Raw genomic sequence first — 17,848 nt, forward strand, 5'->3', positions numbered from 1 at the left:
TTTTTCAGAAACTAGGTTGAATAGGGTTAGCGTGTTAATGCAGTTGATATAAGGAACAGAGGTACAACTTCTGGGGACTTGAATTCAAATGTGAGTGGGTACGGCTGAAATTCAGATTATGAGAAAAAAGGACAAGAACCTATGAGATTATTTGGGCATAACCTTTTGACCACGAAGAAGGCTGTACTGGGATTTGTCCCAAGACAGATCAACTCACAGACATCAGGTCTATCTGCACATTCCAAACCAACCGATGAGATCTCCGCCAAAACCAGGTCCCTGTGACTACCTGCTGAGCCTCAGTCCAAGTGATATAAGAGGTTCCTCTTCTTTGTTTCACATGATCTGCATTTTTTAGTTGTCCCTATCCACATTTTAACTCAGGTAAGACCCCAGACGTTGCACCTTTGTTCCCCCTCTGTGGAGTTTCCATGTTCTCCCTGCGCCTGTGTACTCCAGGTTCTCTGGTTTCCTTCTGCAATCCCATGCAGTTAGATAAATAAGTTAAACTTGAAAATGTAATTCATTTTTCCCTTTGCCTCACTAAAGCGTCTTTGCCAAGTTTAGAAAAATTTTGCGAATGTGATTAACATGAAAATGATTGTTCCTCATGTGATTAATTCATTTACAGCTGTAAGGGTTGGAAATATCTCATATTTGTTCAAATGTTAATGAAAAATACATGCCACCTAATAGAACTAAATGTTTAAAGTTCATGCGGGTGAGTTGTTGAAGAACATTTTTGAAGAAATACTTGAAGAAAAAGTTCGTGCCCAGGACAGAAAAAGTTTTCTGCAGTAGTTACTGTTCTGACCTGGATACTAAGGCTAGATCGATAAGCAGACAGTGAACTCTCATGTGGTTTGGTTTGATATAGTAGTTAATTTGCCAAAGTGTTGCAGAGTGCAGCTGGGATATCACTGCACAAAGCTTGTGCCTTGATGGTGGTGATGGGAATGCCAACGATGATGATTTTATTATCATTTTAATGTAATTTATTTCATTGAATAGAAAATGGAAAAGGAGAGCAAGTCATTTATCTCAACTGGTAGTCTGAATAAGTTGTGCAGTCACTGATCTACAGTAGAAAGAACATGTCTTTCTAGAGACCCTTCTGCTATTGCTGTTGAATGTTGTCAACAGTTTCACAAATCACTGCAATGTCAAAGGACTCGGAGAAATGGTTAAACTCACAACCAGAAGTACAAAATGACACGTTTGACATTCTTTCACAAAAGCCATTCCTCTGAGTGACAAATGTTACAGAAGGCAAACTGCATTTGTCCTTTAAAATATTCATAGTCATATTGTATTGACAAACACACAAACAGCTGATGCAAGTGTTTGCTTTGGAATATTGGAAAGGAGAGGTGGCAGCATCTTCCCCTGGTGGGATGGGGAGATTCAATTGTGGGATTTGGAACAAATCCTGTCAGGTGAAATGGATCTGATCCAATTGCAAACGCAGTGGTTTCCAGCATTCTGTTGTTTCCCTCATTTCTCTTTGCAAGTGAATGTGTGTGGTGTTTGTGTGTGTGCATGTGTATGTGTGTGCGTGTGTGTGTGTGTGTGTGTGTGTGGGGGTGAGACTGTCGAGTCAGGGGGCGGGTTATAAATTCTTAATCTGCCAAACCCCCAGAGCAGCAGAAAGTACTGACAGTTAATGTAGTACAGTGTACTGAACTTTTATGACAATAACTTGCTTGCTCCTTCAACAGTACAGATTTGACATACAGTGGTCACATGTTCTTTTTGAAATAGTGAAAAAAAATGAAATACCTATCTTGTATTAGCATGCTATGAATCCCAAATCATATCAAAAATTCAGAACAAGAATATATGTCATCTGAAATTGAGGTCATTGCACACAAACACACATGGATGTATGTATGTATGTATGGAAAAACAATGTACTTGTATTTCCTCTCATATTTTTTTTATTTCAACAATTGATCTATAATCACATTTTTCTTCTCCACAAATTCCTTGTTATTGTTCTTATTTTTCCCTCAATGATAATACAAATGATAATAATGATAATGTATATTTTTGAATAATTTCCTTCAATATGATGTGCAATTAAAACAACCTTAAAGTGACCTTAAAGACTGATGAGGAAAGAGCCATCTGTTGTCAGTGGTTTTAACTAAGAATGTCTGTACACTCAACAGATGGCGAATTACTGTTTCCAAGCAAATTGAGGATGATAAAGCATAAACATGATGAGAGAAAATCAGGTTCTCCTCAGAAACTCTTGACCATTGACAATAACATTTTGAAGACTAAGGAAAATGGTGAAGTATAAAGCTGAAATTTATAAAATAGTCTACAGTATCCTGAGTCCTGAATTTGAAGAAATGGGTTGTGCACATTTCCATGTGAGCTGAGTTTAATCCTGGGAGATGGGAATAAGAATCTAATAGTTCTATAGTTCGGCCCAGAAATATTTGGACAATGATACAATCTTTATAATTTGGGCTCTGCATGCCACCACATAGGATTTGAAATGAAACAACCAAAATGAATTGAAGTGCAGACTTTAAGGTTTATTTCAAGGAGTTGAAAATATATGATTAAACATGTAGGAATTGTAGCTATTTTTATACAAACGCTCCTCATTTCAGGGACTCAAAAGTAATGGGACAAATAAACATAACACTCAGTAAAATGTTACTTTTCAATATTTTGTTAAAGAATCCTTAGCAGGCAATGACTGCCTGAAGTCTGCAACCCATGAATGTTACCAAACTCTGGGTTTCCTCATTGGTGATGCTTTGCCAGGCCTTTACTGCAGCTGTCTTCAGTTGTTGCTTGTTCGTGGGTCTTTCTACCTTAAGTTTTGTCTTGAGCAAGGGAACCCTAAATCGGGTTCAGATCTGGTGATTGACTCGGTCTGCAGAATATTTCACTTCTTGCTTTAAAAAAACCCTCGGTTGCTTTTGCAGAATGTTTTAGATCATTGTCCAACTGTACTGTGAAGTGCAGTCCAATCAACTTTGCTACATTAATTGGTGCAAACTTTAATGCACATGTTTTTAATGCACAAGTAGTAGAGGTGATGAAGAAATGATGGGTGGGTTTGATATCAAAGATAGGAATGCAGAGGGAAAGATGGTGGTAGACCTTGCAAAAAGGATGGAAACGGCTGTAGTGAATACTTTTTTCCAGAAAAAACAGGAACATGGGGTAACATAAGAGTGGAGGTAGGAGCAAACAGGTGGACTATTATCTCGTTTAGAGGTGGAAATCTGAAGGAGATCAGTGACTACAAAGTAGTGGAGGGTGAGAGTGGAGCCAGAAAGCATAAGATGATGGTTTGTAGGATTACCCTGATGCCAATAAGAGCTAACAGCCCTGGTCCCCCTGTCACCCACAGAAAAGTGGCGAAAGACACTACGGCCATTGAGCGGCGGTTCGTCACGTCCAAGAGCAGACCATTCCCGCACAGGAAGTTTGCAGATCTTGGGGACCATGATGATCACAAAATCCCACTTAAAATGGCGGCTGTGAAAAAAAAAAAAAAACACCGCTCTTGAGCTGAATGTCGCAATGGACGAACCCTTAGCAGTTCACAGCTGCCAACTGCATGCCCACTCACATCAGAGGGAGCAGGATCTTCTGCCAGCCAAAGTCGACCAGAAACTGTCTACCTGACCTTGAGTCCCAGAAACCACTAGCTCGGTATGTTCCCTGGCATCACTTGAGCACCAGCCTGGAATCTTCTTGGCACCTTAAAGGATCATGGCGGAAAGCAGCACCACACCTTGCTGCAGAATTACTGGTGGATAGAACAGAGGCCGTTCCTGTAGGGCCTCTGATGTCATGCTCGATGACTGGCCGACTGGTAGCTCTGCCAGAGCCTGGCAGTCACAAGTGGTCAGACACTGGGAGTTAGCCAAGACTGCGTGGAAGCTGGTGCAGGAAGATGTCCAGGAAAAGGAAACCTCTGTCGTCCGATCCGCGCGGCGACAAGTCCAAAGCAGTCTCGTCACCAGAACCAGACAGGATCAGGAGTCTATCTGTCTGCTCCGTGGCAGAAAGACTCCTGACCCTGTCTGGTTTGGGTACCTCTGGAGCAGAAGTTGTTTGAAAGCACCGTATTTACTGTCACGCGGTGGGTCGTGCTGCAGCTGTGAAACTCGCCTTGTGAGCAACTAGTCCAGCGCAGTGACATCAAAGAAGTACCTGCCGTCTTCCTATACAGTTCCCGCAAGTGGTTAAGTGCCTTGTCATGCAGGAACTAGGAAGCCAGGTCGCTCTGCAAGAACTCCACAAGCGCCAAAGCTGCAGTGAGACGGATGGCCGTAGGAGTTGGGACAATGTGGCCGAAGTGTGGTCACACTCTCAGTCCTAGTCAGACAAGTTCAAAGTGTGGGGTGAGAAGGAAGGATTTTCAGAGACAAAGGCAAGTTCTAACTTTATTCCTAAGCACCAACAACAAACTCAGTGAATATATGGCGAATATATCCCTCGCTTAAACCATGCCCCCCCCGCCCCCAGACCTGTGGGGTGAAAGGCCATGTCCATATGTGTCTGCCACAAACTCACTTATATTGACCTTTACTAATACTATATTTAGTGGCATATCATTTAGTTTTGAATGGCAATGGGATCAAGCTGCTAATTTCAGGTTTTTGTTCAATATTCATTTTTCTCCAGGCTTCAGCGCTTGTGAAGTAAACCCAAATCATTAGCTCCTTTGCACTAAGTTAAAGACAGAGACTGGATCAAATACAAGGTAGCTCCCTGTGACAGCTGTTACCTGAAGGGTTAATTTAAAGACAGACCGAAAAAACCCTGAAACACTGAAAAAAACATGTGTTTGCTGACTAATGATGAGTTTTATCCAATCTGTGGCTGTGCAATACAGATTGTTGCAGTTTGATTCATTGTGCTTTCTGTCGTATAGTTTGTCTTGCAAGCTATGTCTTGGTGACAACATGGCAACCTTATCAATTTTGCCTGGTGATTTGGTCTGGTGATGGCAGTCTATTTATTCTCAATTTGTTCTCCTTTGGGATATCAACACTCCATTGGATATCAATATCACATCAGAAATATGCCAGTTCAAAAAAGAGATTAAACTCCACTGCATGTCAAAAAATGCTACCAACCAATAAATTTGTCTGGCTCTAACTCTGGTTTTCTTTCTGTTGTGGCCAATTACTCTGGCTGCTATACATTGTTTGTCATCATAGAAGAGGATGAAAATTGAAAATGTGAGACCCATTAACAAGACAAACCACACCCAAAAAGAGCGTATCGGTGATCCCATATAAAGAATCTCATTTTTCAAAAAGCAAGTTGAGACTGAAATCAAATTTCAGGTCAGTGTTATTTTTTAGGAAAACTAATTTTGGTCGATGGATTTGGACAATAGGTGAGGATAGGAGCATTTATCAACTGGTAAATTGAGAGCTCCACCTTTTGGTTAAGCTCCTTTGTTGCCACAACTAACCGATGCAGAGCCCGCATGACTACTGACACTACATTATCCACCTGTTGATCTCCCGCCCCATCCATCTCTGACACGTGAGCAAGAGCCTTATATACTTGAACTCCCCTACATGGGGGCAGCCATCAACCCTAACCTGGAAGGGGCACTTGATATTTTTCCAGTTACGGACGATAGTCTGGGATTTGAAGGTGCTAATCTTCATCTTGGGCCGCTTCACATTCGGCTGTAAACCGCTCCAGGGAACAGCTGGGGGTCACTGTCTGATGAAACTACAGAACCACATCATCTGCAAAGAGCAGAGATCAAATCCTGAGGTCACCAAACCATAAAAATTATGAATAGAATTGGTGACAAAGGATGGACCAAGCTCTGACACCGGACATACAGGGACCAAATGCCCTGAATTACAGTACTCCATACTCCCAGACGACCTCCCACTGGAATCCCCACAGGACATGGATGAATGCTTTCTCCAGATCTACAAAATATTTACAGAACAATTGGGCAAACTCCCATGCGCCCTCAAGAACACTGCTGAGTGGGTTGAGCTGGTCAACTACTCCAAGATCAGGTCGAAACCACAATGCTCCTTCTAAATCCGAGACTTAACAATCCAATGGAACAGCATCCCTGAATACACCTTTCCATGGAGGCTGAAGAGTGTGACCTCCTATTCGTTGGAACAAACCCTTCGATCCCCCTTTCTATTTCCCTGGGTCTGCTGAACCAGAGGCACTGGCCCTGAGGGCCACGCTGCAGAGGAGTGTCATCCAAGACAGCCCCACAATGTCCAAAGCCTTGAGGTGCTCAGCTTGGACCTCATGGCCTGCCATTGAGGAGCTTTTAAAGCACCTTGACCACTTCAGCCCGAGAAGCAGCAGAACTCACAACCAAGTTCACAGACTCTGCTTTCTCACTGGAAGGAGTATTGGTGGAAATAAGGAATTCTTCGGAGTACTCCTTCTGACCTAAAATGTCTTGAGTCAAAGTCAGCAGTGCCCCATCCCAACAATGATAGTGCTCTGTGTTACCCTTGTGAGCCGTCCCTCTTCTCAAATCTATTAAAAAATGAGTGCAAGTGCCACTAAATTATTCTATAGTAAAATAGAAATCAATAACAAGTAATATGTGCAACAAGAAAGTTAATATTTTTTGGAATTGGCTGGGTTCTCCTGCATGGAATGCTTTCCTACTTCCTCTGTGCACAAACAAAAGCTGCTCAGTCTACTGACAAGGAAAAGAGCAAAGGCTGCCTTTACTTTGTCTGTCCCACCTACTTGAAGTTGTAAATGGACTTAAAAAGAAACACAATGCCAAATTAGAAAACAAACAAGCAAACAAAAAAAACAGCAAAGAAACAAATGCTCAACCTTTTTTCTTCACAAATAATGAATCAATTAAATCAAGGAAACTGTAGCTTGCCTCAGGTGGAGTATACCCAGATGTGGGTGGATCCTGATTGCCACCCAGTGGTTGAACCACAGTATCACGTTACTTGACACTATTTTTTAGCATGTGAATGTATAGAATCTTTATTGATAATTATTTATAAGATAAACTTAAACTTGTAGTTTAAGTTTATCTTATTTTATATGACTTATTTAGTCGAAAACAACCAGAGAGATCATATTAATCCATCAAAATATTCACATGAGGTAGAGGAAATTGGTATTATTTCCACATAAATAACAAGGACATAGGTCCTTTATGGTATGCAGGTCTTGGTGCATATAGTAACAACTGTACGGATTACAGCCTAAAAATCAACTGATTTGCAGCAGAGATTACCTGTTGAGGCAAATACTAAATCAAATACTAAGCCAAAACCTCTTTTGTTTGTTTTGTTTTTTTCAGACCCAATTTCCAGGCAGTGTTAAATCATGCTCTTTCACAGATAAAGGGGATAGTGTTATTATGTTGAGATACTTCCAGTAGTTGAGATCTGGTTGGTTCCTGATGAACTAGTGACTTAAATATTTTAGTGTGGATTAAAAAAAGACAATTTAGTATTTTCATTTTTATTGGAAATTTACATTGCACATTAACTTTGTATGCTTTATCTGGAATTTGAATCTTACAAACAATCAGTTGTGTTGAAGAGATAGTCAATATATCTGACTGAAAAAGCTAAGACTGAAGCTGAACTTCAAGGCAAATGTGATTTACAAAGAAATAATCTTTCACATCTTTAAACAGTGGTCAAATATTTCAAAGGGACATCCAGACGATAACTATGTTTATCGCACATCCTTTATTTTGTCAAGAGTAACGAAGCTGCCAACATGTTGCCAACTACCCCTGCTCAACTGAAGTATTTTGCTTCACAGGGATGAAGGTCATTTCTCACAAATGTCCCTGCAAAGAGAATGTAAAATCATTTAGGACGAGAGAAAGACACTGAAAAACTCACTTATCAAGGTTATCCTGATCCCAATTATTTGGAGACGTCAGCTGAAGTTTAAGTAAGTTTAAAATTATTGTTTTCTTGGGAAAATCATTTTTGATCTCCTTTGATGTAGCCTTTAAATAGAAACAATGAGCAGGAGCGTGCTCTTTCCAGCTCTTTTAATTCAACAAGGAGCTTTGGCAAAATGACCAGAGAACAAATTAAAGGACACAATCGCAATCAGAAGAGTGGCTTCAAAAAATATAGAATATGTCACTCTATGCCTGGTATAAAGACACAATTTTAGTGATGACAATGACAGGTTGTAATGCTGTAATGATTGGAGTGCATGCAATGGGATTACGCCACTGACAATAGGACATTGACACCACAGTGGAAGCCTTTCCTATCCTTATATAATTTCATATCATAATGTGTAAACTTACGTCGTTGAGAAATACTTTCCTATTTACATCTGTTGAAATTACTGAACTGTTCGAAAATGAGGCAAGGTGGTCTGGTCTCATATTCATATTTAATTTGAAATATTCTTTAGTTTCCCAAAATCTGTCTGATCACCTTTTTAGGGTGAACCTTGCCCCTCATCAAAGGTTAGTTGACCCAAGGTGCAGGATTAAATAAATAGATAAATAAAATAAGTTCAGGATCAGGGTATTTTATGAAAAATAATTTTTACCAAATTGTTTGATTGGAATTGAATCTGGAAAACATTTTCGTTTGGTGAATTGTCACCCTCCTCTCCCATGCAACAGATTGTAATATTTATGTAACAAGAGTCTCATCATTCTGTCACTCTGTGAAAACAAGGCAATTGGATTATTACAGAAACCTCTGTGATGTCTAGCATCTATCCACCCATCCATCTTCTAACGCTTATCTGGAGTCGGGTCGCAAGGGTAGCAGCTGGAGCAGTGAGGCCTAGACTTCCCTCTTCCCAGCAGCATGGTCCAGCTCTTCTGGGGGTCTCCAAGGCATTCCCAGGCCGAGAGACATAGTCTCTCCAGCGTGTCCTGGGTCTTCTTTGTGGCCTCCCCCAAGATGGACATGCCTGGAATACCTAACCCTGAGTGGCATCCAGGATGCAACCTGGCCAGATGCCCGAGCCATCTCATCTGACTCCTCTATGGGGAGGAGTAGTGACTCTACTCCCGGCTGCAAGGAAAACCTATTTCGGTTGCTTTTATCCGCAATCTCGTTCTTTTGGCCACTACCCACAGCTCGTGACCATAGGTGAGGGTAGGAACGTAGATCGACTGGTAAAATGAGAGCTTCGCCCTCTGGCTCAGCTCCCTCTTCACCATGACATACCAGAACTGAGTCCGCTGCACTGCATTGATCCACCTGTCGATCTCCCGCTCCATCCTTCCCTCACTTGTGAACAAGACCCGGACATACTTGAACTCCTGTAGTTGAGAAAGGACCTCTTCCCCAACCCCAAGTGGGCACTCCAATCGTTTACTGTTGAGCACCATGGTCTCGGATTTGGAGGTGCTGATCTTCATCCCAGCTGCTTTACATTCAGCTGCAAACTGCTCCAGCGAGAGCTGGAGATCATGGCCTGGTGAAGAACCTTTTCATCTGCAACAAGCAGAGACTCGATCCTGTGGCAATCAAACCAGATCCCCTCGACGCTTTGACTGTGCCAGTCCATAAAAGTTATAAGCAGAATGGTGGCAAAAGGGCAGCCCTGGCAGAGTCCAACTCTTACCGGAAACAGATCAGACTTACAACCAGCAGACTAAGCGTTTACACCGATCATATAGGGACCAAAAAGCCTGTATAACAGGGGTTCAGTAGCTCATATTCCCAGAGAACCCCCCACAGATTGCCTGCGGGACCTGGTTGAATGCCTTCTCCAGATCCACAAAACACATGTAGACTGGTAAGGCAAACTCCCATGACCCCTCAAGGACCCTGCTGAGGGTATAGAGCTGGTCCAGTGGTCCATGACAAGGACTAAAACCACACTGCTCCTCCTGGATCAATGGTTCAACCAAATCAGTCTGCCAGTCCAGCGGCACTGTCTCCGACATCCACAGAATGCTGCAGAGGCCAGTCAGACAGGACAGCCCTACTGCGCTGAAAGCCCTGAGGTACCCAGGGTGGTCCTCATCCAAACCCCCTGGGCCCCGCTACTGAAGAGCTCTGTTGCTGCTTCAGCAATTTCAGCCCTGGAAATAGGCGCGTCCACTCCAGAGTCCCCCAGCTCTGCTTCCTCATTGGAAGGCATTTTGACAGGATTGAGGAGGTCTCGGAAGTACTCTTGCCACCAATCTACAACATCTCAAGTTGAGGTCAGCAGTGCCCTGCTCCCACCTTACACAGTGCTGACGGACCACTGCTTCCCCCTCCTGAGCCACCAGATGATGGACCAGAGTCTCTTTGATGCACACCGGAAGTTGTTCTCCATGGTCTCCCTGAACTCCTTCCATGCTCAAGCTTTTACCTCGGCAACCACTGAAAGCCATATGCCGCTTGGTCTGCCAGTACCTGTAAGCTGCCTCTGAAGCCCCACAGGCCAGAAAGGCCTAATAGGACTTCTTCAGTTTGACGGCATCTCTGGGGTCCGGCAGCAGATTTGAGGGTTTCTGCCCCGACAGACACCGGCTGCCTTACAGCCACAGCTCTGGTCTGCCACTTTCACAATGGAAGCCAGGAACATGGCCCATTCATACTTGATGTCACCGCTTCCCTCAGGACATGGTTGTATTTCTGCTGGAGGTGGGAGTTGAAACTCCTTCTGAGTCGACAGTTGACAGCTCCACCCCCTCTTCACCCGAGTGTCCAGGACATGTGGTCACAAGTCCGACGATACAACCACAAGGTCGATCAAAGAACCATGGCCTAAGCTGTACTGATGCCAAGTTGCACATATCAACGCCTTTATGCCTTAACATGGTGTTTGTTATGCACAGTCAGTAATGAGCACAGAAGTCCAATAACAAAGAGCCACTCAGGTTCAGGTCGGGGGGGCGTTCCTCCCAATTACACCCCTCCAAGTCACGCTGTCGTTGCCGACGTGAGCATTGAAGTGTCCGAGTAGAACAAGGGAGTCCCCGGTAGGAGCGCTTTCAAGCAGCCCCTGTAGGGACCCCATGAAGGATGGGTAAACTCAACTGCTGATGGCCGCATAGCCACAAACAACAGTCAGAACCTGTCCCTCCACCTGAAGGCGGAGGACGGCTCTTGTCCACCGGGTTGAACCTCAACGTACAAGCACTTTGTCAGGGGGCAAACAATATGCCCGCACCTGCCCGGAACCTCTTACCGGGGGCAACTCCAGAGTAAATGAGAGTCCAGTTCTTCTCAAGAGGCCTGTTCTAGACCCCATGCTGTGCGTCAAGGTCAATCAGACTATATCGAGTCGGAATCTCTCAGCCTCACACACCAGTTCGGGCTCCTTACCAGCCTGAAAGGTAATATTCCACATCCCAAGAGCCAGCTTTTGCAGCTGGGGGTCATCCCACCAAGCTCCCCTGCTCCGACCACTGCCAGGCTCACCCTCCACCCGACCTCCTTGGCCTTTCCTGTTGGTGGTGAGCCCAGGGGAAGAGGGAGCCATGTCATCCCTTCGGGCTGTGCCCGGCCAAGCCCCGTGGATGCAGGCCTGAAGGGATGATTGATTGGCGACCGGTACAGGGTGTGTACATCGGCCCCATTTTCCTCTCAGTCAATGACACCTGGGATAGGCTCTAATATCCCCGCGACCCTGAGTGCCGGATAGGCATAGGACAATGAATGAATTAATGAATGTTGGAGAAAGAAGACAAAACATGAATAGCAATTGCAGATCCAAGGCATGCTGAACTGAATTGCCTGTTTAGCTTCATTGTCATCCTATTACGTTTTAAATGGCAAAAGATCTTATAAAATTATCTGCGTAGTACCCATTCACACAAGTATACCAACCCTTCATGTTTCTGTCAATGATTCCATCTGCAAGGGGCGCTGGCTGGTAGCTTGGTTGCCATTGGCTGTGGTACCTTCTGTGGAAAAAGGGTCTGTATTTCCAAAAAGGGTTCCTTGTCTCTGTTTTAGAGGGAAAAAACATAGTTGCAGTGTCATGAACATAATGCATGTAGTCACAACTGTTAAAATGTGTTACTACTACATATAGTTTGAAATATAGGCATACCTTTGAAGAAGAATACAACAGAAAATTGGAATAAATATAATGACTTTCTAGCCTGTATAAAATAAAGTAAGGTCAAGTAAAATAAAAAGAGAAGATTGTTTAGACATACACACAGAGGAGGAATTGTATCTATTGATGGCCTAGTGCATGACTGATAGTAGTACCAGTACCAGGGTGGAAGGCTGAGGTAGGAAATGGCAGGCAGGATGCCTGGAGGAAGACCAAAGGGCTATTCATGGATGTGGTGCAAGAGGATATGAAGTTAGTTGGTTTATGAGAAGAGCGTACAGAGGATTGGGTTAGATGAAGGCAAATGATTTGCTGTGCTGACCTCTGAAGATAATAGCCAAACAAAAGACATAAGAAGCCAATAGACAACAATAAGAAATTGACATAAAACAAATAAATAAATAAAAATCTCTGTTGATGCAATGAAGGAGTAAAAAGCCTTTTTGTGCAAGTGAGTCTGAATTGTATATAATGTGAATAAGTGATAAATGTTTTTTATTATCTTTGGTAACGACCATAGTCGACTTGGTGCCTCTGCAAATGGAGCATTTTTCATGGGCGTGGTGGAATTTGTTTCAAAATAATTTTGAGCAGGATTATTCTATTGTTAATTTTCTGCTCCATGGCACGGGTATATTGCAGTATAACTGCAGGGGCGATTTAAACATGCTGAAATTAGCAAAATTAAAATGTATTATATACTTAAGACAAGTTTTCAAATTGAAAACAGAACAATGTACCTGCTATTCATTTAGGAAAGTTGTCTTTCTAAATTGCCCCGCCCTATTCAAACTTCCATCCTTTTCTGTTACCCTGAAGATTTCCTCCACTGCTTCATTTACAGCTCTGTCCATCTCATCTTCATTCATCAGATCTCCAGAAATGGCCCGATGCAGCTCTGGAGCTGCTTCCTCATCAATGTTCCTAAGGCCGGCCTAATGAAGGCAAAAAAAAAGATGGTTTGAGACAGAAACTTAACTGAGAAGCTTTAAGGTTTGATTTGCGCTTGTGGAGTTTTAAACCAGACAAACCAGAACAACATTATATGTACATTTTCTATCTAGTAAGGCAATTTGTTGAACTGTAGGCTTCAAGTATTCTGATATGTGCCTGTTAATTCCACAAGAATTTATACAACCTACAAAGTTGTATAAACTGGCATTACAGATTTGTAAAGGGTAGCCCATTTCTCTAAAATTGTAAATCGCTTTATTATGGGTCCGATTTACAATGTAAGGAAAATAAATTTAATTTTTAAAACTATATACATATATATGCATATGAAGAGATAACGGTATCCATTTGACTTTGTCCTTTTGTTGGTACAAACAACTAACTGTACTGCATTTTTAAGCTAACTTTTCACTTTAAAAAGATGATTGATAAGCCATGACAAATTTTTACTTTACTACTAACCTGTATCTCATTAGTAGCACTTTTCTTGGTAGGCCTGAAGCCATAGTATTCTTCCTGTCTCTTCTTCAATTTCCTGAAATAGTCCTGGATTAGGAAGGTGGCGTAGAATTTTCCAACTGTCACCTCATCATCTGGTGAAATACAGAAAGACACACTGTACTACCTTAAAACAGCCTGGGCAATGTTGCAGTCTATGTGATCTTAGGGTGTTGGAGCACTCATATAATTTGAAATAAATTTTTGTTTTTTTTATTTACCAGATGTGCTTAGTCTCACTGTGAGATACCGTTTTACCATTTGCAATTTACCACAAACTATAACATGAGCCAATAGCCTATTAAGCCATATTAAGTTAAGGTAACATTATGCTCCTTTTGATCAAAATAAATTCTAAACACCAATAGCTGAAATCTAATGTTCCTTTAAAATTATTATATCAAATGTGATACTAGAACGTTCAAAACTTTAGAAGGTAAAGTGGGGTCGATGGTCACAAATAAAGATGGGTCTGTGATGTTTTTTTTACTTAGTTTATATAGACAATAGTTTCCAATCTGTTATCTGCTGTTAAAGTCAGTGTGGCGTTGTAGGGATATTTTTACAATGTCAGTTTTTGGTCACTGTAAGAAGCATATTTGACTAATCTGCTATCATAAAACACAATGACCACATTGTTCAACTTTGTTATGTAAGACTTTGTCCTGAAGGCTCACTGAGCTGTGAAAACTCAGTGTAGAAGGGAAGTTTTCTCAAGAAAGATTTTTACACGCACCAAGAAGAAATTAGTTGTTTTCTCATGCTCATTGGTTTCTTAAGCTTGGCTGAGAATGAGGGAACACAAGAAGACACTGATTAGTAACATTCTTGACACACCATGACCATGCTTCTGAATGGCTTTTATATGAATGTTATCCTTATGCCACACTGCTCCCCCAGTCTATTAACTATTCATTCAATTAATGACACAAAAATGTGATTGGCACAATATCGTGCACCGCTGATCTCTTTTATAAGGCCATTATGTTTTTGTTTTTTACCTCCAATAGATGGGATGACTTGATCCAGTAGTTTCATACTTGTGCGCTTCCAAATCTTCTTGATGATCGCTCTCAGCTCCTCATTCGCTTGTTCAAAATTGCCTGAAAAAGGGGAGAAGTGCAATATTTGGGAAAAAAAGATAAATGATAATTATAGTCAACCTGATATAATTAGCAGAACTGGGGTCAAAGTGGGGTTTGGGAGTTTCCAATATATTTCAATTTCTTTTTAATGTTGTGGACTGTGTGATTTTTTTTTTTTTCCATCAAGATTCATAAGACAAAGATAAAATTACACCTCGCACAATTATGGTATCCTTTAATAGCCATAATTAATGAGTAGTAAATCCAACAATGATATGAATGGACCTCCATAACACAGATGTTACAAAAGAAGGAGGAATGACAGCAAACCTTCAGTCTTAATTCTGAGTGCAGTTCTAACCAAAGCGAACAAAGTAGCATTGAAGGTCACTGTTCCATCACTGTTAAGAGGCATGTTCATGGACACCAACCTCTGTGAAAAAAATATGTAGACAGCAAGGAATTTATTACATTCAAGCAATTATTGAGATGATTCCACAGAAACCTAATTTTGTCTCTCATTAATTTAATTCTGTTTTGAACTTTGTTTCAGAAAAAAAAGTAAATGTAATTGAGTTCTCTGATGGTCGCTGGTCGTCCTATTGTGCTTTCTCGCACAGCACATTGATTTAAATTGGTTCATTGCGTTTAGTTCTGACGGAACAGGTTAAAGAACTTGATAAATGATTGTGACATGCAAAATGCGGTCTGGTGGACCATTTAGTTACTCATTCTGTTAAGTTTGATATTTATTTTCAATTTATTGATTGCTTGCTCTCTAAATCTTTAACTGGGGAAACTTAATGCAGAAACTTGATTACAATGCTTAAGTATCGTACCACATAGTATGTATTTAAAACAATTTCTGATTTGTTTATTTAACAAATTCCTGGATATTTGTTGGCAGTGTTTTAGCTGTACCTTGGCTGATTTATTTGGAATATTCTACTATTATTAAGAGTGGGACGTTCATGGACACATTTCCTGAGGTGTATTAAATAAGGAAGAATGGTGCGGTTACTTAGTCATTAATCATTTTGCGAAGAAAGTCCTGATGAAGATCCATTGTTTCAGTAGCATCACTTTCCCACTGACCTAACTGAGCACGTTACTGACAATAGATAGATAAATAAATGAATACAGTAATAAATATATAAATAATTAAATACCAAAAAAATGCAAGGTTATCTAATGGTAATACGTCTCTCATCTTAGGGAACACTGCAGGGTCAAACATTAAGTACAAAATAAGTAATTTTATTATTTTCATTTCAATTTTATATCAGCTATCATCCAGGTTTTTTTTTACCTTGCAGGCAATGCGATGAGGGCAAAATTTGCCAAAACCAAGGGGAGGTGGTATTCGGCGCAGGAGTGTTACCACATCCAGGTGCTTTATACGCCCCCTTTCGAAAACAAACAAGATTTTTTTTTTTTAAGAAAGAAAGATACATAAACTTTATACTGGTACTGCCCACAACAAGTTTCCAGGTGTATCTTTATGTTTTCGATGTTTATGTTTTAAATGTTCAAAAATTTATCTCCTCATGGGACAGCAAACATACATGCACAAACTCACGTGGCCTCAGGATCATATTCTGCCCAGATTTTCTTGAACTCATCCAGATGCTGAGGCCCCAGGATTGACCAGTCTCGTGTCAGATAGTCAAAGTTATCCATAATAACAGCCACAAAGAGGTTGATTATCTGTAAAGGGTGAAAGAAACATATTGATTTACTTTGTACTTGTCTTTTTGAAACGCTAATCATGTTTTCACTTATTGTCAAAGTATAGACATACCATCCATTTACATGGAATTAATTTACATCAGATGAATGGAATACTGTAGTTTTCTGATGTTATATATGAAACAAACTGTATTGTTAATGCTCACACTGAAACAGCATACACACACACAGACACACACACACACACACACAAACACACACACATAGTTGTGGTGTATATAGTGTCATTTTTAAAGAGTACAACTCTAAAAATGGAAAGCAATGCTTGAGTTTTTATATTCAGTGGATCGGACCATTTACTGTCTTGTGAGAGTCTGCAGCTTTACCAGAAAAGCACAGAGCATGTAGAAGCTCATGAAATAAATGATGGCGAAATTGGAACCGCAGGTATACTCTTCCCCGGGTAGGTAATCTGACTTGGGGTCACACCTCTTTCCATACATAGATGCAAGCATCACTTCATGCCATGCTTCTCCTGTAGCACATCTTGACAGAAACAATGGGGGGACATTAAGTAAATAAACAAGTAAATACATAGATATGTACCTATAAAAACCAAAAGAACACAATTTCATCCATAGCCTGATTTTTTTTTACCTGATGATGACTTAGAGTAAGCCAATACAAACCAGTTTTGCACCCAATGCGAAGTCTGAGTCCTGTCGGTCGTCCTGGGGAAGCTCATTTCAACCACAACCTAATTCTTTCATGTCCATGGACCTTTAAGGTCATGAGCATCTGCAACAGGTTGCTTAAGTGATTGTACTCCATTGCAATTCTCAGCTACTCTCAATGGAGGAATTATGTAACAATTTTCCAGCATGGCTTCTAGAAGACTCCAACTGTCATCCAAGCAATTTCACTAGATGCACATCACAATTGATGAGGCCAAGAAGCCATGTTGCCATACGGGGCAAATGATCAGCAGAGTTGCTACTTGTTCCTTGTCTAGCTTTTGACCACTTTGCTTTGGGAGACCCAACCAAGTCCCAATGTCGATAACAAAACAACACCCAGAAACTTAGAAAGACCTCTATCATGATAAGATGTTTGTTCACTACAAACCTGAATAACAGCAGCACAGCATGTGGAAATGTCTGAAAGTTATTGTTCCTGTTGATGTATGTTCCATCAACCAAAGCAATTTTACCAAATATCTGCAGAGAAAACAAACAATTAATATAATTGGTAGTGACAGTGTAAATATGTGTTTTTAGACAAAAAAATGTACAACAAAACTGAATGAAAAACATTTGGCCAGTATTCACTCCATGTGACATAAAGCTTAAATCATGATCAATGTATTAGCATCTATCATTAAGTTTTGAAACAGAAGCATTCACTTGGTTTCTGACAGACAAAAGGCATCTTTTATGAGACTGGAGCAGGAATATAAATAATGTGTAGACAGCATAAAATATTGTCAAAGCACAACATTAATGGCCAAAAACAGCCAAAAATTGTAAAGTTAGCATATTTATGTTGCCATCTTCAGCAACAGAACTTGCAACTGGATGGTGCATAGCTCTGCCAGAGAAGGCGCAGAGGAAACA

General features: G+C 41.1%; 2 protein-coding genes across 3 annotated transcripts in view; both read right to left on the reverse strand.

The window, feature by feature from the left end:
• Positions 1–7,102: 7,102 nt before the first annotated feature.
• LOC147222213 (dihydropyridine-sensitive L-type skeletal muscle calcium channel subunit alpha-1-like) overlaps positions 7,103–17,848 on the reverse strand; it is a 31,631-nt gene continuing 20,885 nt past the window's right edge. For both annotated transcript variants that reach the window (XM_086168298.1, XM_086168299.1), the window contains exons 33-42: positions 17,361–17,452; positions 16,622–16,781; positions 16,126–16,253; positions 15,856–15,952; positions 14,877–14,979; positions 14,463–14,564; positions 13,426–13,556; positions 12,822–12,944; positions 11,775–11,894; positions 7,103–7,813 (exon numbers count right to left, since the gene is read on the reverse strand). In XM_086168298.1, the coding sequence (XP_086024424.1) occupies positions 11,778–11,894; positions 12,822–12,944; positions 13,426–13,556; positions 14,463–14,564; positions 14,877–14,979; positions 15,856–15,952; positions 16,126–16,253; positions 16,622–16,781; positions 17,361–17,452 (1,053 nt within the window). In that variant the 3' untranslated portion in view covers positions 7,103–7,813; positions 11,775–11,777. The remainder of the gene's footprint in view (positions 7,814–11,774; positions 11,895–12,821; positions 12,945–13,425; positions 13,557–14,462; positions 14,565–14,876; positions 14,980–15,855; positions 15,953–16,125; positions 16,254–16,621; positions 16,782–17,360; positions 17,453–17,848) is intronic.
• LOC147222214 (uncharacterized) lies at positions 7,835–11,767 on the reverse strand. The gene has a single exon (XM_086168300.1). The coding sequence runs from the start codon at positions 9,365–9,367 to the stop codon at positions 9,008–9,010; it is 360 nt and encodes a 119-aa protein (XP_086024426.1). The 5' UTR covers positions 9,368–11,767; the 3' UTR covers positions 7,835–9,007.

Source organism: Fistularia commersonii, chromosome 21 (assembly GCF_037954325.1).
Source record: "Fistularia commersonii isolate RoL2024-O1a breed Wild chromosome 21, RoL_Fcom_v1.0, whole genome shotgun sequence".
NCBI classification, from domain to species: Eukaryota; Metazoa; Chordata; class Actinopteri; order Syngnathiformes; family Fistulariidae; genus Fistularia; species Fistularia commersonii.

Excerpts from the sequence above, each read along its gene's own strand:
- LOC147222214 (XM_086168300.1), bottom strand. The coding sequence starts at position 9,367 with ATGAAGATCAGCACCTCCAAATCCGAGACCATGGTGCTCAACAGTAAA.